The following is a 25,753-nucleotide window of genomic DNA, read 5'->3' on the forward strand; positions in this document are numbered from 1 at the left end:
TTTTAAAATATGGTGTCTACATATTCACAAAAACTTCAGGTGCACAGAATCCAAGCATCCCTCCCACTGCTAACACAAAGGCAGACTGCTACTCAAAACCCCATCTTTCTCTCAGCTTAATGGTTATTCATTAAAAGTGCCCAGTCCCACCCCCTTTTAACCTAAAGCTTATCCAAAACTGGACAGCATGGCTGTTAGGACATTTGCACCCCATCACCTTGGCCTCAGGTAAATCCTTTAACCCATCAGCGCAGGAGCAAACTGAATCAGCAAAGGGTTCTCATCCTTGGCCAAAAAGTACGTCACTATGAACTCTAGCCACATTCCTCCCATCTGGTCCTTACCTGAGGTCCATCAGCATCACGAACTCCACTGAGCCTAGCAAGAAAGTGACAGGCACCACGTTAAGAGCATCCTGGGATAGCTTTGTGTGTGAAGTCTTTTTCATTGTCAAGATGTAGTGAGTTGCAGAGAAAGGAGACAGAGATCTCTCTCATCTCCCACAGTGGCCAGAGCTGGACTGATCCTAAGTCACGAGCCTGACCCTCCAGGTCTCCCACGCGAGTACAGGGACCCAGACACTTGGGTCAACCTCTCCCACTTTCCCAGGTACATTAAAAGGAAGCTAGGGAAGTGAACAACCACGATCCCGTACACAGGCAGAGGCTTAACGTGCCACCCACCCCGTGAATAGTTCTTCCAGCTAGGAATGAAATGTGAATTACATTCCTATACTCCATTTAATGTCATCAGTTGCCATTTTCCAACTTCATCTGTTTTATCAACAGCATGGCCAACCGTGTTTAGTATCTAAGAAAAGTGGGAAAACAAACCTTTCAGATTGAAAAGAAAGCAAAGGCAGCCTGAAACTTGTTTGCTCTGAGGCTGAGAGCCAGCTCCAGCCCAAGTCCAGGGAGTTTACAAGTTTCTAGTCTCAGGAATTCATAGTTTTCATGATGCCTAACACACCAGCTCAGGCACGCTCTTGCGTGCCCATTTCACTCTTCTTACAGTAAGCCCGCCCACCACCCTGTCTCCGTGTTGTGGGGCCATTCCCCAGAGCTGTGGTTTCCCACACATTTTCCCCCTCCTTACATGCATGGGAAAACATTTCCCCTTTCGATTTCCTAACCTCCAAAAGTCATAAGAACTTCTCACCAGGAAAACATGTGAACCACAGAAGCCTTACATATCAACAGCAAAAACTACAAAAACTTCATGACTTAAACTTGAGCACAGATGCCGGCCATGTGACTAAGATGGCCTGACTGCCTCCATTCTGGCTAACCCACACCCTTGGAGGCAGCCAGTGCCCCAGTAGCCACGTGGGAGGCTCAGAGGGACCTCCGAGCTCCAGGCTTTGACCCGGCCCAGACTACTTCAGGGAAAAGAGCGGTTGGGAGAGCTAACCCTCTGCCACTCAAACATGCTACAAAACTTTTTTTTCTTCCCCCAGTTAAAGAAAATCAGCACCGGGACCTCATACCATCTAAGCTGAAAGCCTTTCCGTGCCTCACCTGCTGGCCAAGTCACCCATGCTCGCGGAGCCGTGGGGTCGTCAACCCCGGAATCACCCCGGCCTGCTGGGCTCGGAAACCGTAGGAGCCTCACGGGGCCCTCCCCGACCTCAGACGCATCCTACCTAAATAAGTCGCCTCCCGGCCACCCAGGTACTGCGCAAGGAGGGTGCTCCGGGGCGCGCCAAGATCCCGGGAGTCGCTCTCGGGCTCTGCGCTTCCTCCCGGGATCCGGGTTCGACTCTCGAGCTCGAAACGTTTCGCGCGCGCAAAAGGAGCTGGAGGCAGGTGTAGACTCGGCCGCAAGCGCGCAAGGAGCAGCAGCTTCGGGCTGGAGCGCCGGGAGCTACTGGTGCTGCGGGGGGGGGGGGGGAGGGGGGTCACACCCTGAAAGCTACAACCTCTTAAACCCGTTGGACATTCACCCGGACGCGGCTCGAGAGCAAGGGCGCGCGTCCAGAAAGGGCCCCGAGAGTCCGGAGCCACGTGCTGGGCCGGGGCAGCAGCCGGCCGAGCCCCACTTACCAGGTCGCGCACCGCGGGCGAAAGGGGACCTGCAGCTGAGCGGCTAAGTTTAAAAGCAGCCCCCACCCAGGCCGCCAACGCCCGAGCGGCAGCCAACCACGGAGCCGCCTGTGCGCCCCGCCCGGCCCGTCCCGCTCCTTGCCCAGAGGCCCCGCGCGCGCCCCCTGGCGACCTCGGCATCCCGCCCCCGCAGGAGATGCCACCCAGGACTGAGGGCCTAGAAGGAGCTGTGCTGGGTCCCCTACATACCCAGTGTCTGGCCTGGAGCTTGGCACATTGTAAACGCTCTGTCCAACCCTCCGTCCGTCCTTAGCACAGGCCCTTGACACAGTTAGTGAGCTGCTTGCCCATCGGATTTGCAGGGCCCTGGAAGGGCTTGGCAGGACTCTGGGCTGGTTTTGTGGCTGTTTAGAAGGAAGCCAGCCGTTTCCCCTCCAAGCCCCGTGCTTCTCTGCGAAGGAACTGCTCCCATGGGTCTCCTACACCCCCAGGATCCCTTCACTTCCAGGAGCAGGAAATTGCAATGGAAAGCCCTGCGCTTACATAAACTGGAAATAGTGGCTGTGTCTGATCCCATTCTCTGTCCATTCCCTGATCTCTATGGGAAGTGACTAGGATTCGTTTCTGATGGGGCTTGGGGACACTCCCTTAGTGACGCCCCCTAAACCCCTCCCCACACGCTCCAAAAGTCATTCTGGATCTGCTCTGTTCTTTGAACAATCAAGCAGGCACAACGTACCTCTGTTGTACTTCTCTGATGGTGCCAGCAGAACTGAAACACTGCTGCTCCTTAATCCTGCAGTAGTAGTGAACACCTAAGTTTGTTGCCAAGCACCCAAGGACTCTAAACCAATGGTAATCCCAGCTTTAGACTGTGTGGGTGGCGGTGCTGGAATGGCTTCTGGTCTAAAGGTGGAAACCTAACCCGAACAGGCAGGCCCAAAGCTCCCTGCTCCTCGGCTCACCTCTGGGTTCACTGTGAGCAGGAAAGGTGGAGAAAGCCCATGCCCTGTCACCCTCCTCCCATCCCACACTTGCCTGCCCCTCCTTGCTCCCAGGAGATTCCAAGACACCAGTGTTCTCAGAAAATCACAGTTGGATGGAGAGGGTTGGCTGCCACTAGGGACTCAGCTCCTGCTGTTCGCTCCTGGCGCTGGCTGAGAACACCTCTCCTGTGTTGCCCTGGACAAGATCAAAATTCAAGGCAGCTGCAGACAGGACTTCAGATTTGAAGGATGGCTGCAGCTGGGTAAGGGTGTATCCTGAGGACAGGGCAGCTTGCCCAACAGTTGTCTCCTCCGAGCAGCGGCTGGCCTGTTTTCAAGTCCGGAGACAGCATCTGCCTACCCTGACGCTTACTGGTTTTCTAATTAGTGTTTGTTCAGTTATCCTGGAAACACTACAATGCCAATGTGCCATCAGGAAGCAACAATAGGTGTTTAAACAAACAAAACCCTTGCAGGTTTGTGGGTTTGTGATTTAAAGATTGCGCACCGTTACTCACTATATTTGTAAGAAGTAGATGACTAATGTGTAAGACATACAGGCTACATGTTCAGATTAAGTGTGACCTGTTTGATAAGGACAATCTACTTGCTTGTAAAATAAGTTGGCAACAGAGTTTAAACTCCGCATCCTTCCGCAATCCAACCTCATTTCTTTGCTTCTATCCCAAAACTCCTGAGAGTTGCCTATCTTTGTGTCCCTTCTCTTCTGAACCCAGTTGTGGTGGGCAGTGATGGACATGGGCGAGGTGTGCAGCAATATGAACTGCTTCCTGTTGTCCGAGAAAAGTATTTCCTCTTCCATGTTTCTACTTTCATCTGGATGGAGTGGAGCCCCGGGTAGTAAGAATGAGTGTCCAGAAGGAACAGCGTCCCTGTGGCTGGATCTCAGAGGAGGCAGGTGAATGGCGAATGACAGTGGGTGAAGTTTTACTTGATTACATTGTGCTTTCTGATGAACACAGACTTATGACCCACACTTGGAACCCACCCTTGGAAGCCCAGCCCACCCCAGTCTGTGCTGGGTCAGTGAGTGCAGCCGGGCCACAAATGGTTTCTCCCAGCTCTTGCTTTAGCTTCAGGGGGAAAAAAGAAAAAAAAAAAATCATGCTGAAATGAATGATCCTTCTCTCTCCAGAGAAGCATGTAGCATGGATATGCTTCCCAACCCTTGAAATTCTTAAGGGTCCCTGTGACCCGGATTTGCTGCCTTTAAGAAGAACACCAGTTCCCTTTAGCCTCCTTTTGCTGTCATCCTTGTCCTTTCTCCTCTCCTTCCCAACTGAAGCCTTAAAGTTGGGGACAGCAACATCACAAATGCTAAATGGAGAGCAGTTACTTTGTATCTGTCCTGTTGCTGATTTGTAGCACTATGCCAGGTGCTTCGGGTATCTTTTCTGTTAGTCCAGGCAATGGAAGCCACTGAGATTCAGTCATGTAAACAGAACTTGGAGGTAAACGGTCAGTCTGTATTTGTAACAGGCTCAGTCTTCCCCGCTCCTGCTCCTTTTTCCTTTCTCTACCCCAGATGGCATGTGCTGCTGCAAGTGTGCTGGGGAGGTGACATGGGTGGACACGAATCCTGTCCCTCTACACTGGCCTCTGTGGGACTGTCCATGGGACTGTCCACGGAACAGGACCCTCTGAGATGAGGAGGCTGCCAGTGCCAGGTCTCCCCCGGGATTTGCTGCTGAGACCTAGAGACTGGTCACTGTATCACGCTTGCTCCTGGTTTGGACCAGTGCAAAGCCATCTTTCCCTGGCCGCCCATCTATAAACACTCACTCCCTCCATGGCTCCCTGTTTCTTCCCTCTGATTTCTTAGCATCTTTTGTTTTTATCTCCCTTTCCTTCACTTGTCCATCTCGCCATCCATTCATCTGTCCGTCTCTCTCTCCCTCCATTCCTCTCGCTCAACTAGTTGTTTCTGGTCCAACCTTACGTCCTAGTTGATTGCCTTCTGTAATGACCCTCCTACTGTTGCTCTCTCTAGTTCTAACATCTTTTCCCTGCTGTGGTTAGGATATACCTGGTCCCCTACAGGGGCTCAGCAGTCTTGGGACCTGAGTGTTTTCATAGGCATGGCCTGTTGGCAAGGAACCTTCTTTGCCAAGAGGACTTTGTTTCCATTCAGGGTCAATTACATCTGCCTTTCCCCTCCTGCCCATATGCTTCCAAGGGTTTGAGGCTAGGCTGTAGATCTTGGCGTGGTGTTCAGGTCCCTCCTGCAAGAGACGTGACCTGTCCCTGTCCGCCCTCAGCACACCTGTGCCTTATCCATCTGTTGCTTCTTTTGTTTTTAAGATTTTGTTTATTTTTTTAGTGAAAGGGCAGATATACAGAGAGGAGGAGAGAAAGAGAGGAAGATCTTCCATCTGATGGTTCACTCCCCAAGTGTCTGAAAAGGCTGGAGCTGAGCCGATCCAAAGTCAGGGGCCCAGAGAACCTCTTGCAGGTCTCCCCAACGGGTACAGGGTCCCAAGGCTTTGGGCTGTCCTTGACTGCTTTCCCAGGCCACAAACAGGAAGCTGGGTGGGAACTGGGGCCGCCAGGATCAGAACCAGTGCCCATATGGAATCTTGGTGCGTGTTCAGGGCGAGGACTTTAGCCGCTAGGCCATGTCGCTGGGCCCAGTTTCTCCAATTCTTAAAACCGCTTTTTCTCCCCCTTCACTAATTGTGCGTGCTTGATGTAACATATTATTTCTGCTAGAAGATCATGGGGGGCCGTGTGGGGTAAGCCTTAGCCCCTGTTGGGGTGGTGGCTCTTGTTGCCAAAGTCCAGAGTGATGGGGAATCTCTGTTGGTCCCTGTCTGTCCCAGAAGCCACAAACCAAGGACTCGAGCAGGTTCATGGGAAACGGAGTTACAAGATGTTTATTTTGTTTCAAAAAATTCATGCATACTTTCCTTCCCTGTAACAAGAATTTCTCATGAATCTTTTGAAGAGCCATTATATGGATAGACTTCCCTTTTTGTGTGTGTGTGTGTGTGTGTATGCTCCCAAAGAAACTTTGAATTCCATTGGATGTGAATGCTTGGCAGTGGCCTCATGAATCCAGGGCCGAACTCCCGGCCACCACCTCGGCCCTCAGCCTCCCTCAGGTTTCCTGGCAGCAGGGACAGAGTGCTACCTGCTCCTCTCCATGCCAAGATTGACAGCTCCATCTGTGCCCTCCCCCACATCTGCTCCCCCGGGCTGGATATTTTAATTCATGAAATCCTTTGGGGACGTTTCTTTAGAAAAAGCTGAAAGTGACTGCTTGTCCTCCCTGTTATGACCATTCTGTCCACTCTTGGAGGTAAAGCAGAGGTTTCTGCTGCCTCCCGCCTGAGCTTGACTCCCATGGCCTAGTCCTTGCAGACCTGTGTGTGAACCTTGACTTCTGAAAGTGTCTTCCAGACAACAACGACCTGTGGCTTTCCAGAGTCCGGAATCCATGGCTTTATCCTCTTCTCTAATATCTCCTTTTAAAAGATTTATTTATTTATTTTTATTGGAAAGGCAGATATACAGAGAAGAAGATCTTCCATCAGATGGTTCACTCCCCAAGGGGCTGCAACGGTTGGAGCTGAGCCAATCCTAAGCCAGGAGCCTCTTCCGGGTCTCCCACGCAGGTGCAGGGTCCCAAAGCTTTGGGCTGTCCTTAACTGCATTCCCAGGCCATAAGCAGGGAGCTGGATGGGAAGCGGGGCTGCCGGGATTAGAGCTGGCTCCCATATGGGATCCCAGCATGTTCAAGGTGAGGACCTTAACTACTATGCTATGCTGGGCCCCCTCTCAAATATCTTAATCTTAAGGTTCTAGCACCCTGGGATGCTTGGTGCTTCGAGAAACTACCTCAGTATCTAACTTGAAGTTGTAGGCATCGAGGGCCAGCTGTGAGAGTTGCTGCTGCAGACTGGGAGCAGAGAGGTGAGTACACTCAGCTCCAGCGCCAGGGTGAACTACAGTCCCATGGCAGCCAAGTGTAGGGTGCTGAAAGGGTGCACAGTACTCGGTACTTGCTGGGGGTGCCAATGAGCACTGACTTTGAACTTGCACAGCTCTGGCTCTCCTCTTGCCAGTTTCTGCTCCACCTGGCTGCACCCATCCTGCCCTTTCCACTGGACACCTTGTGTGCAACCCCTCTGGCCATGGTCACCTGTCTGCATTCTCTTCTTGGAGGGTTTGTCCTCCCTAACTGCTACTATGCGGTGTAAGTCCCATGTCCCTGACCTCAGTCCCTTCCTGTTACCTGCACCAGTCCTGGATTCACCTGCTCTCTGCAGCTCCCCACCTTTGGACTTGAAGTGTCTCTGTCCCTCTGAAACAACCCTGCTCAAGGTTTCTTTTTTTTTTGTTTTAATTTTTATTTTTATTGGAAAGTCAGATATACAGAGAGGAGGAGAGACAGAGAGGAAGATCTTCCATCCCATGATTCACTCCCCAAGCAGCCGCAATGGCTGGAGCTGAGCCAATCCTAAGCACGCAGCCAGGAGTTTTTTCCAGGTCTCCCATGTGGGTGCAGGGTCTCAAAGCTTTGGGCCGTCCTCGACTGCTTTCCCAGGCTACAAGCAGGGAGCTGGATGGGAAGTGGGGCTGCTGGGATTAGAACCAGTGCCCATATGGGATCTTGGTGCATTCAAGGTGAGGACTTTCACTGCTATGCTATGGCGCTGGGCCCTTTTTTCCCCCCAAGGTTTCTAAACTGGTCCAAGAGTTGGGAGATACACTAGGCCAAGGACACTGAACATTGCTGAACGTTCTTCCTGAACATGCCAGAGATGCAATTTCCTGATTGTGCTGTGTCCAGGCTATTCTTTTGGCTTACCTTTGCAAGCAAGCAACCTTTAGAGAAGATGTGATGTCCGTTCCCTGGACAGAAGGCAGGCTTGCTTCTGCTCATGGGAACAGCAGGGTGCCCCTCTTTTTCAGATCCCTCTCCCACAACCCAAATCTCTCACGTGCAATTGTCCTGGATGGGTTCCTCCCATCACCATCTTGGAACTTGGGAGCCCCTGAAAATCCTCATGGTTCTTGGCTACTTCCATGATAATTGCTCTGCCACACTGAGCTTGAGCTCTGACCCAGGAGCCTCATGCCTTTGGAATGAGAAACAAGCTAAAAAGATAAACTAAGGCAGTGACACTTTTTATTGAAAAAAATGGTGACTTATCATTTGGGCAGCTTCAAACCAGAAGCAGTATGGGAGCTTCACTGGGGGAATGCAAAGGGGAGGTTTTCAGAGGAGGAACACAGCAGAGCAGATGTCCTACTGGCTGTAGAAACACAGTCATTTTGTTTGGCCTCTGCTTTTAGGAAGTTCCTGGGTAGGCCATTTTGTTGAATTGAGCTCAAATTTTGATTTTCCTTGATTACAGGCATTCACAAGAAATAGCTCAAGGGAAGTTGTTCTTTCCTTATGACTGTTTCTGTGTATTCAGTTCTTTGGGCTCAGTCTTCATTTAGTAAACAAACATTTATTCTATCAGAAAGACAGTGTTATAGAGAGAAGGAAATAGAATATGATTCTAGTCTTCTGCCTCCTGCTGGAAGGAACTTTGTTTACTTACTTAACTATCTGAAAGTCTGACAGTGCAAGACAGAGGTCTTTTTTTGAAAGGATATCTAGTTCAAAGATGGAGAAGAGACAGCGTGAGATCTCCTATCTGCTAATTCACTCCCCAAATGACCTCAACGGCCAGAGCTAAGATGATCTGAAGCCAGGAGACAGGAGCTGCTTCTGGGTATCCCACACGGGAACAGGGGCCCAAGCACTTGGGCCATCCTGCACTGCTTTCCCAGGCCATAAGCAGGGAGCTGGATCTGAAATGGAGCAATGGGAACAGGAACCGGCACCCATAAGGCATGTTGGCACCATAGGCAGCAGCTTAGTCTCCTATGCTGTGGTGCTGGTGACTGGAAATCTATACTTTTCAGAAGAGACCAAAGCTGAAGTTTAGGGAAGTAGCCCGTGGTAACTCACTGCGGGTGTTGGAAGAAGGAAGTGATCCCAGGGAGCTGAGATTTACCACACTGACGGGGCCAGCGTGTGCACAGTAGACAGTGCAGGTGCAGGCTGGAGGTGGACGGACCACTTGGCTTCCTGCTGACATCACAGTCTTTCCACTTGGCCAGGAAACTCTGAAGGCTCTTTAGAAGATACCTCTCTGAGGAATGCAGATGACCTTGGTATTACTGGGCCTATCTGGTAGGAGAAAAGCCACATTCATCTCATTCTTTATTTAGCAGGGCATATGTATCTATCCTGGAGGGGTTTATATAACAGCAAGGGGCAGTGGAACAGACTAAGAGGCCGCACAATGCAGAGTTGGTGTTGCGGGGTAGCACGTGAAACCATGTTCAATGTTGGCATCCCAGAGGGATACCTGTTTGTGCCCCAGCTGCTCCACTTCCAATCCAGCTCTCTACTCATGCACCGGAGAAGGCAGCGGAGGAGGGCCCGAGTGTTTGAGGCTCCTGGCTTCAGCCCAACCTGGCTGTGTGGCCATCTGAGGAGCGAACCACGAGATGGACAATTCTGTCATTCTGGCGCGCTCTCCCTGACTCTTGATTTTTCAAAATCAATTTTTTTTTGTTTGTTTAAGCACATAATTCAATTGTGTGATCTTGGACCGATTCACAAGTCTGAAACGGTTTTCTTATCTGTAAGAAATAATGTACAATATATGGATCAATATGTATTATATATCGGACTTAATGCCCTTTGATCCTTACTACGGGACTCATCGACCCACCAGAGAAGCCCAGAATGTCACGTGAAGTTTTCCACATTTAAAAATGTTGGCAAGTTAACTTATAAAGTGCCTAGGAAACACTACGGGGATCAAAGAAAACCACGGGCAGGGGCCCTGCTGGGCGTCGCTGGGTGATCTTTACGCAGAAGTTGGAAGCACCTGTTCAAGCTTACACAGCCAATCCAAAGTAACGGAAGACTAAAACTCAATTAATGTCTCCTCTGTGAGCTACAAGCGGGGACGCGCTCTACAAAATCTGTCTGACTGTGGGAAGACAGGATGTGCTCGCAACGCCGCCACAGACCAGGCGACTCTCATTTTTGTAAAATGCGAACGAGGAGCTCGAATCACGGCCACTCACGGACCCGACTGCACCAACTACGCATGCGCTTCCCGCTGGCGGAGGAGGCGAGCTGCCGAGGTGCGACGAATTACGACCTCTGCCGGTGGCACTTACGGCTCCTGTCGTAAAGGCCGCGTGTGGCGCGTGCGCACCGCCTGTTCTCCGCCTGCCCGAGCGGCCGCCGCTGAGGTAACCCCTGTCGTCTTCACCCGCCCAGCCGTCGTCATGGTGAAACTGAGCAAAGAGGCCAAGCAGCGGCTGCAGCAGCTCTTCAAGGGCGGCCAGTTCGCCATCCGCTGGGGCTTCATTCCTCTCGTGATTTATCTGGGTTAGTGGGCGAGGAGGCTGAGGGGTCGGGGGGAGGCCGAGACCGCGACTGCGGTTTTGTGGGTTTTTTTGGGGGGTGGCTTGAGAAGGAACGCCGGCTTAGCAGTCCTCTGAGCACATTCCGGGAGAAGCAGCCGGGTCAGGAGCAGGTGCCCTTGTGGGGTGGGGGTGCCGGGGGTCGCGGGCCCCGCTGTACCCGCCCGCTTTTCAGGGTAGTTATGGGATTCGATGGCCCGGTGCTTGTCAAAGCTGCTCTTTCCCCGTCTGGCGCTTAGGTGGGCTTTAGAGCGTGGCTCCTCGCCCTTCTAGGCGACCCTCAGTAGCAACAGTGTCCAACAACGCAGACACCTCTTAGGGTAGTGAGGGGCTTGGGTGGTTTTGGTTGGCTTCGTGTTACAGACCGAGCGCTAAGAAAGTTCTGTGGCCGAGTTTATGCGCCCGCGCCTAGTGAGGGAGCCGTGGGTTCAGATCCTCAACCCCTGAGCTAGAGGGCACAGCATTGCCTAAGTGCTCACCCTGGGATCTCAGCCTCCTTATAAACCTGCCAAGCTTATTTATTTATTTAAGCAGTATGCTTTTGTTTATTTGAAAGGCAAGAATTCCACTGGTCCGGCCAGGCGGGACCAGAAGTCTGAAACTCCATCTTGGGTCTCTGACGTGGGTGGCAGGGGCTGAATCCTTGGGTAGTCTTCCTCTGCTCTCCTGGGTACATTAGCAGGGACCTGGGTACGAAGTGGAGTAGCTGGGACTTGAACCAGCACCCATGTGGGATGCCAGTATCACTGACGGCCACCTGACCTTCTACCCCACAACTCAGATCACAATGACTGCCTTGCCAGGCCCTCTTGCCTCCGTGTTCCTGGTTTGCACACCTCTGGTTTGGCTTCAACCGTGGAAGGGTCCAGTTGGTTCAGACACCCTCCTGTTAGCCAAGAAAGGTGTGGGGATGAGTTCACCCCTCATTTTGTCCTGCCTGTTGTGTGATTGTGTGGTTGAGGGTCCTCTCTTAGCTTGCTGCTGTTTTTGTGTCCCTGGGATTTCCTTGCTGCTCTGTCAGTCTTAACCTACTCTTCCTTCTGCCTACCTTTTCTGAGATTCCTTTCCCATTGCTGGAAAGCTATGGCCCTTTGCTTTGGTCTGAGATGCTTTGAGCATTTGCATTTGTTTCCCTTTCTATGCTCACTTGGCTGTGTTCCCTGCCCTGGGCAGCTGTTATGGTGACTTTCACCTTAGCATTGAACACTTTGAGATTAATGTTAGATTCTGTGCCCTGTATACTGTTGGATTCCAGGTCTTACTCAGCTCCTAGGTCATTCACTTTTTCTCCCTAGCTGTCACTATAGCTTGCAGTTGCAGATGGCCCCCGGGGACTTTAGGCCCAGCCTTAGCTATGAGGGCTCTGGGGAATAGAGTGCTGTAAAACACGGCAGGGAGACACAGTGGTGACAACTGGGCAATTGTCAGGACAGAATTACAATGGGAACATGATTCACCATGGTCCTGTTGATTTCCTCCAAGTTTTCCCACTTTCCTCCAAATTTTGTGAGCAGAGACTCTTTTGACCCTTTGTCCCTCATTTTTTATTTTGATTTATTACTTTTATTTGAAAGAGAAAGACATTTTACAGAGAGAGATCTGCTAGTTCACTCCCCAAATGGCTACAACAGCTGGTGCTGTACTAATCCAAAGCCAGAAGCTTCGTGGTCTCCCATGTGGGTTTGGGGGCCCAAGGACATGAGTAATACTCTGCTGCTTTCCCAGGCCACAGACAGGAAGTTGGATTGGAATTGGAGCAGCCAGGACATGAACTGGCACCCATGTGTGATGCTGGCGCTTGTATGTGGAGGATTAGCCTGTTACACCACTGTGCCAGTCCCGTGTCATTGTCTTTTGATAAGCAGCCCTGGATAAATAGTGTCTTCAGAGCAAAGGAGAGACACGGCTGTAGCCCGCTAGAAAAGGTCTTGACTTTCCAAACACAGGTTCCTCTGGAACGCAGTCTATCCCAGCTACTTTTGTCATCTGGCCTCCAGCTTATTTGAGAGGCAAAATGACAGAGAACGAGTTGTTCACTCTTCTGGGTTCAGTCCCCAAATGTCTGCAGTGGCCATGGATGGCTGAGGCTAAAAGCCGGGAGTGGAAGTTCCCTTTGGTTCTCCCATGTTGTGTCCGGAACCTGCCGACTCCCAGGGTACCAGAACTGAGAGCAAGCAGGGCCTTGAGCCCAGGCACTGCAGTCAGTGAGGCTGGTGTCCCAAGTGGCAGTCAACACCCGCTCCCATTGTTTCTTTTTAGAAAGAGGTTGTGGGGGAAAAAGCTGCTGTTAGTTTTTAGGATAGGCTTTATTTATCTTTTAAAATCTTTACTTATTCATAGTTTTTCAATCAGTGAGATTTGGGAGTTGAGAGGTCTTTCTGGGTCCTCCTGTTGATGGGTCTGGGACCTAGTGTCACAGGCTCTTCTGTAGTCTAGGTAAATCCAGACAGTGCTGGTATGTCAGGGGAGCCCTCTGGCTACCCTGGGTTGTGGGAAAAAGTCTTGACTCTGCATTCTTGGTGTGCTAGTTTTAATTGGTGTTTTTTTTTTTTTTTCTTTTTTTTTTTCTTCTCTCCTCCCCTCTGACTTAGGTTTTAAAAGGGGTGCAGATCCTGGAATGCCTGAACCAACTGTTTTGAGGTACTGCTCTTAGAAGTGTTTCGGGACAGATGTGTGTGTGTCGGTCAGTCGCAGGGTCCAAGGGGAGCTGAGGTGGAGCTCCTTCAGTCGGGAGGGGTTGGGGCTGCTGGACAGCAGTGGGACTTGGCTGAGCAGCTTGGTTTTCTTCCCGCTCCTAGCTTGTCTTGACAATATCATAACTGTTTGAGACAAAGAGCAGTGATGAATCATCCTACCACTTTCCAAGGTGAATTGTTTTTTAATTTCATGTATGATCGAGTTGGTGACAATCTTGCATAGGATTTTGTTTTCACCACCTAAAGTTAGAATTAACATTGCATATATTCTCTAATTGTAGACCACTCAGATTTTTTTCCCCCAATTTCCTAATATTTTGTATAACCACATAATTACCATTTTTCTATAAATGAAATTTGGTGTATTTCCTTATCGTAAATTTTCATGGATTAATCAAAGTATGTACTTATTTGTCAGATTTCTTTTTCAGAGGCGAGCTTGCCAGTGTTAGACAAGCACGTGTGAAGTTCTGTGCACATGTAACTATACACGTGTGTGCATGCTTTGGAAACTGCATGCATGCGCGCCCTTATGTGTGTGAACACAAAATGTCAGGCAGGCCCATATGCTGCGGGGGAAGCACTGATACTCGTGGCCCCAACATGACCCTTTGATGGTCCTAGCACTGCAAGGTGGGGTGTGCGACTGTAGCTCCACCTTCCGTCCTAGACATCTTGTAAGTTCTCTTCGTAGACTTCACTGTCTAGGTCTTCAGTTACTTTAAGCTTCTTCTGAAATCATTTTTTTTTCCCCTTAGACTGAGCGAAAACCAATACTTAGTCACTGAGTGTCAATCAGCTTTAGGATCTTTCTGTTTGATGTCTGGTTGATTCACTCCTTGTGGGGGTCCCCTGATTGGTAGGACGTGGGGCTTTTGCCCAGAGCTCATGCTTTGCCTTGGGTCATGTGGCCCCCGTCAGGTCACCTTCCCTTTAACTGTGGCATCTGCCCCTCCTCTCTGTCACTGCCCTCCCCTTTCTCAGAGAAGGGACACTGCTGTGCGTGCCTCAGCTTACCCAGTTTCACAGTTATTCTGTTTTCTTTGCTGAAAATCCTGCCTCCTGTCTTCCTGGTCCCTCGCCTTCTAACCCTCTGTGGAGTGGCCCCTTCAAACTGCATTCAGAGCTCCCCACCAAGTTCCGTTTTTCTAGTCCTTCATCTTTGAGCTGTCAGTTCCTTTGCTGTGAGGATCGGGGTGACCTCCCTGCTCCTGACCAGCTGGAGGCTCTAGACTGGGGCAGCAGGACGTGAGCACTCATGTTCAGAGACAACGTGGTAGGTCAGACTGTTCATGGCTTGCGGGCAGTGCAAATGATCAGCAAAAACCTTGCCCTGAGAAACAGCCTCTGTCTGAGCTACTGTCTCCTGGTTAAGTGAGTTCATGTGAGGACCAAATAAGAGCATTGATAGGAACGCAAGCCCTTCCCGCCTTCCCCGAGAGCAGTGCTCTAGCTCTGAGGCTGCACGCCGGCCTGGGAGCTGCTTTGTTCTCCTGCTTTTCCTGCACACTTAGGCTCTTTCCCTCCTCAGCCTGGATTGCTCTTTCCCCTCCGTTTCTAGCTGACGGAAACCTGCTTTTGAACAGCCTGTTCTCTCTTCCAAAATCACTCCATTTCTGTGTTCCCAGAACAGTCTTTTGTGCCTGTTATTTGAGACCTTGTCTAATGTTACCTGCATTGTATTTCATCTTGGAAGCCCCTAAAACAGAGGTTCAACAGGAACTATATTAAGGAAGTGATCCTAATTTTAACCTGCTGGGGTCCTTGGGACAGGAGCTGGTTTTCTGGGCAGACTGTGTGGCATTTTAGGCTGCACCTGTGTGCCAGGAAACAGTGTTTTGGTGGTCTTCCTGGGAGCGTGGCTCCGGAGATGAGGTGGAGTGTGTTTGGGCTCGGGCTGCTGCTTGGCTTCAGTTGGACCCTTGGCAGCTGCAGGCAGGTGAGGCGTTCCCTACCCCTGGCCATTGCTTCACGCTGTCCTCTCACTGCTCCTCTCCCTTCTGCCACTTAGTCTTGTGTCACTAGGGGCCCCCTCTGTTTTCCTTCGAGGGCTATTCATGTCCTAGGAGACAGCTGGTGGGCTGCCTGTCACTAGGCAATCTCAAAAACAGCATGTGTTGGGGGCAGTGCCTGGAGAGACTGCCTGGTTTGTACCCTAAAGGGAGAATTGTGTGTGCTGTGATTTTTTTTTTTTATTATGTATCATTACAAAGCCGATTGTTTCTGTAGATTTATTATTTATGTAATGCTGGAGTTTAGAGTTTGTTTTCCTCAGATGTTTTGGAATTAGGACCCCATTCATGTGAATGTGCTCTGCCATTCAGGATGCTGCATTGTTCACTGATAGAAAAGCTTTCTTCAGCACATGGTACTTCAGAGAAGAGTTTATTTTCATCATGTTTGCAAACCACTTGGAATCTAGTAAACAATTTTAACAAGCTCCTGAAAATTGCAAAGAGGTGCATCTTGAGTTTTTTCTAGGTACAGAAAACATACTTCATAAAAGCGAACTTTGTAGAACCCTCACGGTCATGTTAGAACAGTTGTGTTCACTTAGGCTAGAAATCACACTTTTAATTGAGATGATTTGCAAGTACAGACTCCTCTTGGCTACTTTTGGATCCTGTTGCTTAGCATCTCCAAACATCTTGGGAGTTCTGACTCCTTTGTGGCCAGAGTGTTGAGGGTCAGAATTGATTAGGAATGCAAATGAGGCTGTTTGCTCTTTGGCCAGGTGTGGACTAATGACCAGGAGGCCTGAGGTCACACCTCACTCTGCCTCTCCACCAGTAGCTATCTTAGAGCCTCAGCTTCCTCATCTTTGTAGAGGGATCCTAACTGGGGGTTTGGAGTTCCTTCCTACAGAGTCTGACTGCAGAACACAGTAACTGTGGTTTTACTGTTGGCTCTGTATTCAGACGTGGCACACCTGTGTTTTCTGGGTTCATCAGTCAGTGGAAATCATCGTTTATCTTTTCATTGACATATTATTGTACCTGTCACCTGAACATTTCCCTCTTTGTTTATAATAGGTAACACACAAAGTAATAAAAAAATATAGTTCTCTGAGTTTAATTTTTTTAATATGATTGATCCTTATCTTCCAGTGTCTGCATTTGCTGATGAGCACAAACATGCCTGAAGTCCTTAGTTCTGTGTAGAAAGTTTTTATTTTGGGCTTTAATTATTTCTCCTGTTCACAAACATTTTAGCCTACTTTGGGGATAAAGGACTGTTTCTTCATCTGGACTCAGAAGCAGTCATCGGACGAGAGCAACGTGGAACATGTGTGCTCTGGCTGGCACAAGACCTGGGACGCCATTCAGTCGTCAGACCGATGGCACAGGGCTCGACGTGGATGCATCTGTAGCAGACTGGAACTTCTACTGACCTATTTATGATAGATTGGTGAAAATAAATATTTTAACAACATTATGTCTTGAGGTGTTGTGTTGTTTTTTTTTTTTTTTTTTTTTTTTTTTGATTTAACATAATAGACATGTCTGGTAAAAATTAAGCTGTTAACTCTCGCTGCATGGGCAATCTACATACGTACCCAAATGTGACCTTCCAAAATAAAAGCATTTCCAGATGAGTACCTGACTACACATTTCGCCACATGGAGCTTGCTGCCCCTTCACCTGGAGCAGCTCTCGGGCGTTCTGGGCGCGAGTGATTAGACTTCCCGAGTGTTTGAGACGGGACGATTGTGTCCTCAGGAGGCATCGAAGTAGAGTTCTGACCACATCAAAGGGATGTTGGTGGCTCTTGCTGGGAATAGAAGTGGCATTGCAGGTTGGGTGTGGCAAGCATCTATCTAATTGTGAGTCTAATGTCTTCATGGGTGGTATTGGGACATCAGAGGCAGTTGGGCAGGAGCCCATGGAAACCTACATCGCACGGTAGCACTGTTTTCTGGTAGAAGACAAGGCAGTCAATTACTCGGAACTAGTCTGCAGTTCTAGATAGAGATTTCCTGGCCCCCGCCACCCGTGTCTAAAGCCTATTTTGTTGTTAAGCTTTTCCCATTCTAACCAAGCAGATTGTAGTATCAGTTTTGGGAGATGTAATTAGTATGTCAGTGCAGAACCAGAAAAGACATGACCCACTTTGGGTCGTGGTTGAAAGTCTGAAACATCTGTTTGGACCAGTGTGTGCCATTATTCTGTGTATAGGACACCCGTAAAGACTTAGCACTACATAGGTCACCTAGGGTAACTTTTTGAAATAACTGAGATGGGCCTAGCGGCGTTGTCTAGTGGCTTAAGTCCTTGCCTTGAATTCGCTGGGATCCCATATGGGAGCTGGTTCTAATCCTGGCGGCTCCACTTTCCGTCCAGCTCCCTGCTTGTGGCCTGGGAAAGCAGTCGAGGGACCCTGCACTCGTGTGGGAGACCTGGAAGAGCTCTTGGCTCCTGGCTTTGGATCAGCATAACACCAGCTGTTGCACTCACTTGGGGAGTGAATCATCAGATGGAAGATCTTTCTGTCTCTCCTCCTCTCTGTATATCTGACTTCAATAAAAATGAAATAAATGAATTTTAAAAAGAACTGAAATATATGCAGATGTGAAATCTTGGAACTTAATGGGTTAAGAAGGATCTTGTAATCTCCCTCAGGTGTCTGGAGTTGTACTTACTGGAAAATTCTTCATTATTGCTGAGGTAAAAGCTTCTTGGGTATTTACACCTCTGTTGCCATGGAGATGGAGAATTGTGGAGGCTTGTTGCGTAAAGGTATTTTAAAGTGGAATTCTTAAGTACTAATTGTAGGAAAACCATTTTTGACAAGCATTTGATGTAGCTTGTGAATCTTGGCATGTATGAATTTGTTAAAAACAGCATGGCTTATAAATCCCATAGAATTGCTTAAGCTTTTAATCCTCCCACTTTATTTTTTTAGGGTTTATTTTTATTTACTTGAAAGGTAAGGTTACAGAAAGAGAAATAAAAGATCTTCCATCCAGCAACTGGTGTTGCCGGGCCAGACAAGCCAAGAGCTTCATGCTGGTCTCTTACGTAGGCGCAGAGACCCAAGCACTCGGACCATGCTGTGCTACTTTTCAGGTGCATTAGCATGGAGCTGGATTGGAAGTAGAGCAACCAGGACTCAACGGGCACCTCGACAGGATGCTAGCCTTGTAGGCAGCAGTTTACCCTCTTAGACCACAACACTGGCCCTCTGCCTTCTACTGAATATGTTACTAGTGGATTTTTTTCCCCAGTTTTTATTTGAAAGAGAAGCTTTAATGCTTGGGCGCACTCACTGATAGCTGCAGTGGCCAGGCTTGAGCCAGACTGAAGCCAAGTGCTTCATCCAGGTCTCCCACATGGGTGACGTGGGCCGTCTTGGGAGCTGGATTGCAAGTGGAGCAAGCAGGACTCAAAACCAGTGCTTACATTAGATTTTGGTGTTGCAGGCAGTGGCTTAACCAACACAGGCCATAGTTAGTATATGCAAATTTTAATTGTTTATTTACTTGAAGGGCAGTTAACAGAGGAGGAGACACAGAGGTAGAGATCTTCCATCCACTGGTTCACACAAAAATGCTGCCAACAGCCAGAGCTGGGCCGTTTGGAAGCCAGGAGCCTGGAGCTGCTTTTGGGTGTCCCACAGAGGTTCAGGGGCCCAAGCACTTGAGCCATCTGCTGCCTTCCAAGGCACATTAACAGGGAGCTGAACTGCAGGTGGAAAAGCCAGTCTTGAATCAGTGCCCACATTGAATACTGGTGATGGAGATGGAGGCAGTGTTTGCCACAATTGCAGCCCCTTAAGATATTGGTGATACATTTTCCCTCCACTGTCACTCAGCTTCTAGAAATTGAGACGGTAATATTGAATGTGTCCATTTTGGTATAGTAGTAATGTGAACAGTGAACATAAATCAATTTTGTGTTCTTTTAGGAATTACCTTGTAGCTGTCTACAGATGGAAAACAGAAACAGAAAGTTTTAGAGAGATCCAAACACCTTTCCTGATCTCACATCTGAGGAAGCTAAGGAATGGAATGTAAACGCTTGTCCCAAAGGTACAGGATGAGAGCGGAGACAGTCTTCGCTTCAGTATGTGTGTTTTGTGTATGTTAATGTATGTGCAATGTTTAAAACCCAGTTTTTGGATTTTATTATGTATTAGCTTTTTTTGCTCAAAGAAAACCACCAAGCCAATTGGACCTGCTCTGAGAACTGGCTCTGCCAACTCAATTCCTAGAACCCTTAGTGGAGGAAACTATTAATTCTGGGTTTTTTGGTTTGTTTGTTTTAACACCAAATAGGAGCATTCGCCTCTGTGGCAGCTGGTCTCTGACCAGCAGTATCTGGAAACTTATTAGAAATGCATATTTTCAGGTCCCCAGAAGACCTGAAACAGCAAGGTGGTGAGGTTCACGTGTGTGTTTCATTTATTTACCCTGTTTTAAATTAAGCTTACTCCTTGGAGAATATGGTGGAACTGTGTGTGAGGTAAGAAATGATACAGAATGATGCACGTGTGCCTTTTGCCCTGTGCCCCCAGTGGCAGTGTCTTGCAAAACTGGAACAATACCAGGTTATGGATGCTGATAAAAAAAAAAAAGTGTGGGGGGGTGGGCATTGGATCGCCACAAGGGCTTCTCCTGTTGTCATTTTCCAGCCAACACTCCTCACTCCACCTCTATTCCCGTCCCGAACCCTTTGCAGTAATCTGGCTTTGCTCACTGAGCAGAGTTTTCTGTAGTGTGTGTCAATAGCTTGTTCCTTTTTTATTGCTGAGTTCATGCCATAAGTGAATGTGTGGGACACCTGGGGTATTCCAAGTTTTTGGCTCTTAGAAATAAAGCTGCTATGAACACTTTTGTGTGCTTTTTGTGGGACCAGCATGCGTTTTTCTCACCCAGTTCTGGTGGCTCTGGGCAACTCTGGTTTGAGAACCACTGGCCCAGACTTGGCAGTGACCCTGCTGCCTCTCTGTGACTTACAGCACCCTGCAGAGTGATCCTTCTAAAAGGAAGAGCACTCCGCACCTGGGCAGAATTTTCCAGTGACTTCCTTTCTTCCCAAGATATGAAATCCCCAGTTCTTTCCATGACCTGCAAGACCCTAAGTAATCTGGCTTCAGGTGCTTTTGTCACCCTACACTCATCACTTGCACTGAGATGGTCACTTGGTCACTGTTCTAGTCTCATCTGCCCCACAAATAGGCTAGGCATGTTTTTACCTTGTAGTCTGCTTGTCTTCTCCTAAATACATTCCTTTCTGTATTCTTACTTCTTCCCAAATTCAGCTTGTTAAAGAGGGCTTCTTTGCTATTTATGTTAAATGTAAAATAGCAAACCATGACCCCGGCTTGCCTCCCACTCCTTCAGCCTCACCTTTCCTTCAAAATATTTTTGCTGACATACATTCCTGTAGAATGTAAGCTCCATAAATGCAAAACATGTTTTTACAGCTGTGTTTTTAGAGTTCAGTCCTGGCACATGATAGGTGTTCAGTAAGGATGAGTGAGTTGTGGGAAGGCTTGTCATTGTTGCAGGGTGCGAGCGAGATCACACCAGACCTGTCTAAGGTTTATTAAGGAGTCTTTATTAATCAAGCTTGGAGACAATAGAACACAATAGCAAATCACAAGTCCATACAGCAATCCACCCAATCATAATCCACCCAATCATAATCCTAAAAGAAACAAATGGTCATTATCCTTAAGTCCATTCATTAAGCTGAAAACCTATGTCCCAGCTTCCCCAACAACATATGTTATCCTAAGAGACATGCAACGGATAACCTGGACACACTTACAAGGAACCTGGACACACAAAGAACCTGGACACACTTATAAAGCTGCAGACATTCACCTTTCCCTGGCTTCTTTGCCCACATTCTACTACTGCTAGGCCTCACCCCTCCTGGAACTCCAGATAGTACACAGACCAGAAACAACATTATTATTACCATTGCCTCATCTAAGCAGCACACAGGGACCATGCTCAGGGGATTACCTGTCCTGGGTCAGCCAAGAGTCAAGGTGCCAGAGTAATGGAAGAGAGTGAGAGCCCCTGCTTCATGGGCCTTTTAAAGGGGCTTGTGAGGGGAGTGGTTACACAACAATGCAATACCGTCTCTCTCAGTTGATAGGTGAGTCACAGGTAGGCAGGAGCAGATACCCAAGTGTTGTGGGCAAAAGAGTTGATTAGTGCTCGTTAGGATGGGCAGGAACAGGAGCTGGGCTTGTAGCTAAAGACACCTAGACTAATTGGACTTCCAATATCCTGGCTCATTTAGGATGTGGGGGAAGTGGTTGAGGATGTAATTACCATTCCATTGCTGTTAGGACCCACCTTCAGGACAGAGGTTGGGAGACACAGCCAAATTTCATTTGCCCACTGTCAATGGGTGCTGGCTATCACAGGCTGCACCCCATAACAGTCATAAGTGAAACGTTCATGAGCTGGAAGCAACGTGAGTCTTTGCAAAAGGTCAGTATTTTTCTCCTTGTCATCATGGATCAGTGCTATCCTGGGCAGCAACTTGACATCAGAGTGTTGAGAGAAGCGACCTGGGTGATGGAGTGTTCACTGTAACATGGTATTTTACTCATTTAGCTGCCACAACAACCTGGACAAGTGGGCATTATCTCCATTGTGCAGATGAAAGAGACTCGGGTCATTTTCTCCAAATCACAGAAAAGAACTTGGACTTGAACCCAGATCAACTAAAAAATTGTGATATTATTGATGTGTACTGTATTTAAAAATAATTCATACAACTGCCAAAATGGTCTAATAGACAATTATGAAATATAAAATGCTAACTTTTTGTGTTGTATAGGGACTAGGGTCATTGTACTTTTTCCAAATTCCCCAATAGCATCTGTACTAATCTAGTTCTCATCATAAACTTTTTTTTAAGTTTTTTAAAATTTTTATTAGGCAGATTTAGAAAGAGGGAGAGAGACAGATCATCAATCCACTGGTTCACCTCCCAAATGGCCTAAATGGCTGGAGCTGAGCCGATCAGGAGCCTCTTCTGGGTCTCCTGCTCTGACCAGCAGAGCTAGTAACCTGGACAGGGAGAGGGGTCTGGGGATGAAGCACCGACAGGAGACCAGTGATGGTAGAAGTCTCTGCGAAGTCTCCCTTTATTGCTCCTTCACCTCTCCTTATATACTTCCTCCCCGCCCCTACATCCTAATTTAGCCAGGATATTGGATACAAATAAGTCCAATTAGTCTAGGTGTTTTTAGCCACAAGCCCAGTTCCTGTTCCTGCCCAGGCCAATGAGCAATAATCAACTCCTTAGCCCACAACCGTCTCCCACACTGAGCAGGGTCCCAAGGACTTGAGCCATCCCAGGCCACAAGCAAGGAGCTGGATAGGAAGTAGAGCAGCCAGAACATGAACTGGTGCCCATATGGGATACTACACCTGGAGGTGGAGCATTAACCAGTTGAGCCATTGTGCCAGGCCCCTATAATAAACTTTAAAATTATAACAGCTATAAAGAACAATAAATATTTATCTGTTAATTTTTATTCTTTCCTTGAATAGCCTGCGTTTTGAGACTTCTTTTCATATGCCCCATATCTTAGGTGAACTGACAGGTGCTATTGCCCTGCCAAGCCAGCCTGTCTCAGACCCAGTCCTCATGCATACCAGTGGGTGATGCAACCTAGTTGGGATGCCCCCACCCAATTAATCCCACCAGACTTGCCTCCAACCCTGGTTTTTTACGAGCTAGTCTCTGCTGTAGCCTAGCCTAGCCTAGCACACATCCTATCCAGCTCTCAGGCACATGAGTGCTGTGGCTTAGCATAGCCCAACCTGTCCCCAGACCTGGCCCACACCTATGAGCTATGGCCTGCATCCCTTTTCTGTGCACCATCCATTCGTGTACCACCAATACCCTTTCCCCACCACCCTCCATTTTTGTGTAGTGTAAACCACGGGTTCCACAATATTGCCAACTCAGAACCAGTACCACATGACCATGGTCATTATCATAAAATCATCATGGCCAGCACTCCTTCTCCCATCATGTACCTAACGTCATGACACTTTCCATATTTACCATAAAGAGCACAGAAGCCAGCAGTAGTCCAACCTCACCCTAAGCTCTGCCTTTCAGTGGTTCAATTAGATCCACCCCAGACACTACTCTTTAGGCCTCTGTTTAGTATATAAGGGCAGCTGGAATCTTATTTCTAGGGTGGGGAGGAGTCTTTTTTTTTTTTTTTTTTGCTGGTCTTTGTAATTTGCCTCTTTGTTCATTCTGTCTATAGTTGCCTTGACATTTCTTAACAAATTTTATTTTATGGGGTGGTGCCAAGGCTTAACAGGCTAATCCTCCACCTTCAAGCCTGGGATCTCCTGTGGATGCCAGTTTCTGTCCTGGCTGCTCCACTTCCCATCCAGCTCCCAGTTTAAGGTCTGGAAAAGCAGTGGAAGATGACTCAAGTCCTTGGATCCTGGCACCCACATGAGAGGCCCAGAAAAGGCTCCTGGCTCCTGGGTTCGGATTAGCTTGGCTTTGGCTGTGGTGGCCACTTGGGGAGTGAACCAATAGATCGAAGATCTTTCTTTTTTCCCTCTCTCTGTAACTACCTTTCAAGCAAAAAGAAATATATTTTTTACAGAGAGAAGGAAAGACAGGGGGAAAGATCTTCCAACCGTTGGTTCACTCTCTAAAGTGCCCATATGGGATCCCAGCAAATACAAGATGAGGATTTTAGCCACTAGGCTACTGTGCCAGGCCCAATAAATACAGAGTTACAGAAAGGGACAAGCAGAGTTAGGGAGAGAGAGAATCTTCTGTCTGCTGGTTCATTTCCCAAATATCTGCTAGAACTGGGCCAGGCCGAAGCTGGGAGGCAGGAGCTTTATCTGGGCCTTGTATGTGGGTGCAGGGGCCAAAGTGCTTGAGTCATTTTCTGTTGCTTTCCAAGACACACGAGCAGCGAGCTGGATTGGAAGTGGAACAGCCAGGGCATGAACCAGCACTGATACGGACCTGACATTTCTTCAGTGTGAGTTTTGCTTTGTCTTAGTTAATCCCGTTTTGCTGTGCACTTTTGCGCCTCCACTTTGAAATCTTTCACATGTGGAGGGAGGAACCTGCAAAGAAATCCAGCTGGGCATCCTGTTACCCACACAAGATGAGAGAGGGTTTATTTACTCAAATTCCAAAAGATCAAGTTGGTTGCTTGTAAAAATCATGCTCTGTTTTGCCTCTGGGCCTCATCAAATTGCCAATTACTCCATTCCCACTTTTAATTTCTCCCCTCCTCCCGCCGTGGACCACTCCACTCATGTAGCTTTCTCTGCTGTTAGCATAAGGACCTAATTTACCTGGTTTACTGCTGTTTTCTAACACCTGGAATAGTGGTAGCACAGGATGAAAGCTGCTTCTCTGGTAGGAAAATCAGGAGGCATAACACAGAGTCCTGGTTATGTGCCCCAAATCCGTTTCTCTGGAATTTCCTCTCTGTTCTGTCTCCCCGCAGCTGTGGTTGGCTAGGTCTCCCAGTCCACTAGAGCCCAGCACTGGAGTCATCGTTGGATGTGTTTCTGTGGAAGTTAATGCGAGAAGCGCTCCTCACTGCTGTGGGAAGGAGTGCACAGGGCAGGCTGTAGAAGTGTGGGTAAGCTGGAAGCGGGCTGTGGGGAATGTACAGTGCTAGAAGGAGGCCTGTCTTCCGACAGGTGTTATCACCGAGATGAACTTACAAGGACATTCTGTGAGAGCTGAACAAAATGCTCTGTTCACATTTTTTTTTTAGTTAATCCATCACAGTATGTACTCCATCTCTTTAAAGAATTCCCTCCCCTTTTCCCGCAACATTGCAGTACTGTTGATGTCAACAACAGGAGTGTTCCTCCACGTTTAATTACTTTCTCTTTTATTTAGGTCTTCTAGGCAGAAGATTGAAAGAAGGGAAATAAAACACCCACTCATTGTTTGGGATCAAGCATGTGTACAGGGCTAGCAGAGTGAACATTGGAGGTGATGTTATTAGTTCCCTTAGTATTATTTAAAGCTAAGCTTCTGTGAAGTATGCTGTCCTCCTCCTCCACGTCATAGAGCCCCAGCTTCCACACTTCTCTGACTTGTTTCTCCGCATGCTAGGCTGTGTTTGCAATGGGAGTTGTGTTAAATGGACATTGTAAGGGCTAACAGATATGCCACCTTGCATTAAGTAGTACATCCCTTTCAGTACCCACATTTTGGGGAATGGAATACAGGCAGGGCACCTTCTGAATGGAGGGTCTGAGCCCCAGTGTGGTGGGTTGGGGGAACAAAACATTAGATAGAGTGCTGGAGCCTGCTGAAGAGAAGCTCGGAGGACTGGCACCTGGGCTCTGGATGTGGGCAGGACAAAGGCACAGAAGGAGTGAGATTTGGGGCCTGTACTGTGGTGCAGCGAGTTCAGCCACCCCCTGCAATGCCGGCATCCCACATGAGCTCTGCTTTGAATCCAGCTCCCTGCCAATGTGCCTGGGAAAGCACATAGCCCATGTGCTTGGGCCCTTGCTGCCCTTGTGGGAGACCTGGAAGGAGCTCCAGGCTCCTGTTGCAGCCATTTAGGGAGTGAACCA

General features: G+C 48.5%; 1 protein-coding gene and 1 non-coding gene across 2 annotated transcripts; one reads left to right on the forward strand and one right to left on the reverse strand.

Annotated features, from left to right (window-relative positions):
• Nucleotides 1–219: 219 nt before the first annotated feature.
• Nucleotides 220–293, reverse strand: LOC118758209 (small nucleolar RNA SNORD93). Its single transcript, XR_004995595.1, has one exon. It is a non-coding gene; the product is annotated as a small nucleolar RNA SNORD93 (small nucleolar RNA).
• Nucleotides 294–10,289: 9,996 nt separating this feature from the next.
• TOMM7 (translocase of outer mitochondrial membrane 7) lies at nucleotides 10,290–16,618 on the forward strand. The gene is made up of 3 exons (XM_012926169.2): nucleotides 10,290–10,457; nucleotides 13,084–13,132; nucleotides 16,401–16,618. Exons 1-3 carry the CDS (start codon nucleotides 10,355–10,357, stop codon nucleotides 16,414–16,416), a joined length of 168 nt encoding a protein of 55 aa, XP_012781623.1. The 5' UTR covers nucleotides 10,290–10,354; the 3' UTR covers nucleotides 16,417–16,618.
• Nucleotides 16,619–25,753: the final 9,135 nt, after the last annotated feature.

The sequence above is a fragment of the Ochotona princeps genome, chromosome 20, assembly GCF_030435755.1.
Source record: "Ochotona princeps isolate mOchPri1 chromosome 20, mOchPri1.hap1, whole genome shotgun sequence".
In the NCBI taxonomy this organism is placed as follows: Eukaryota; Metazoa; Chordata; class Mammalia; order Lagomorpha; family Ochotonidae; genus Ochotona; species Ochotona princeps.

Excerpts from the sequence above, each read along its gene's own strand:
- TOMM7 (XM_012926169.2), top strand. The coding sequence starts at position 10,355 with ATGGTGAAACTGAGCAAAGAGGCCAAGCAGCGGCTGCAGCAGCTCTTC. Across the intron at positions 10,458-13,083 it reads TCCTCTCGTGATTTATCTGG|GTTTTAAAAGGGGTGCAGAT; the intron begins GTTAGTGGGCGA and ends CCTCTGACTTAG.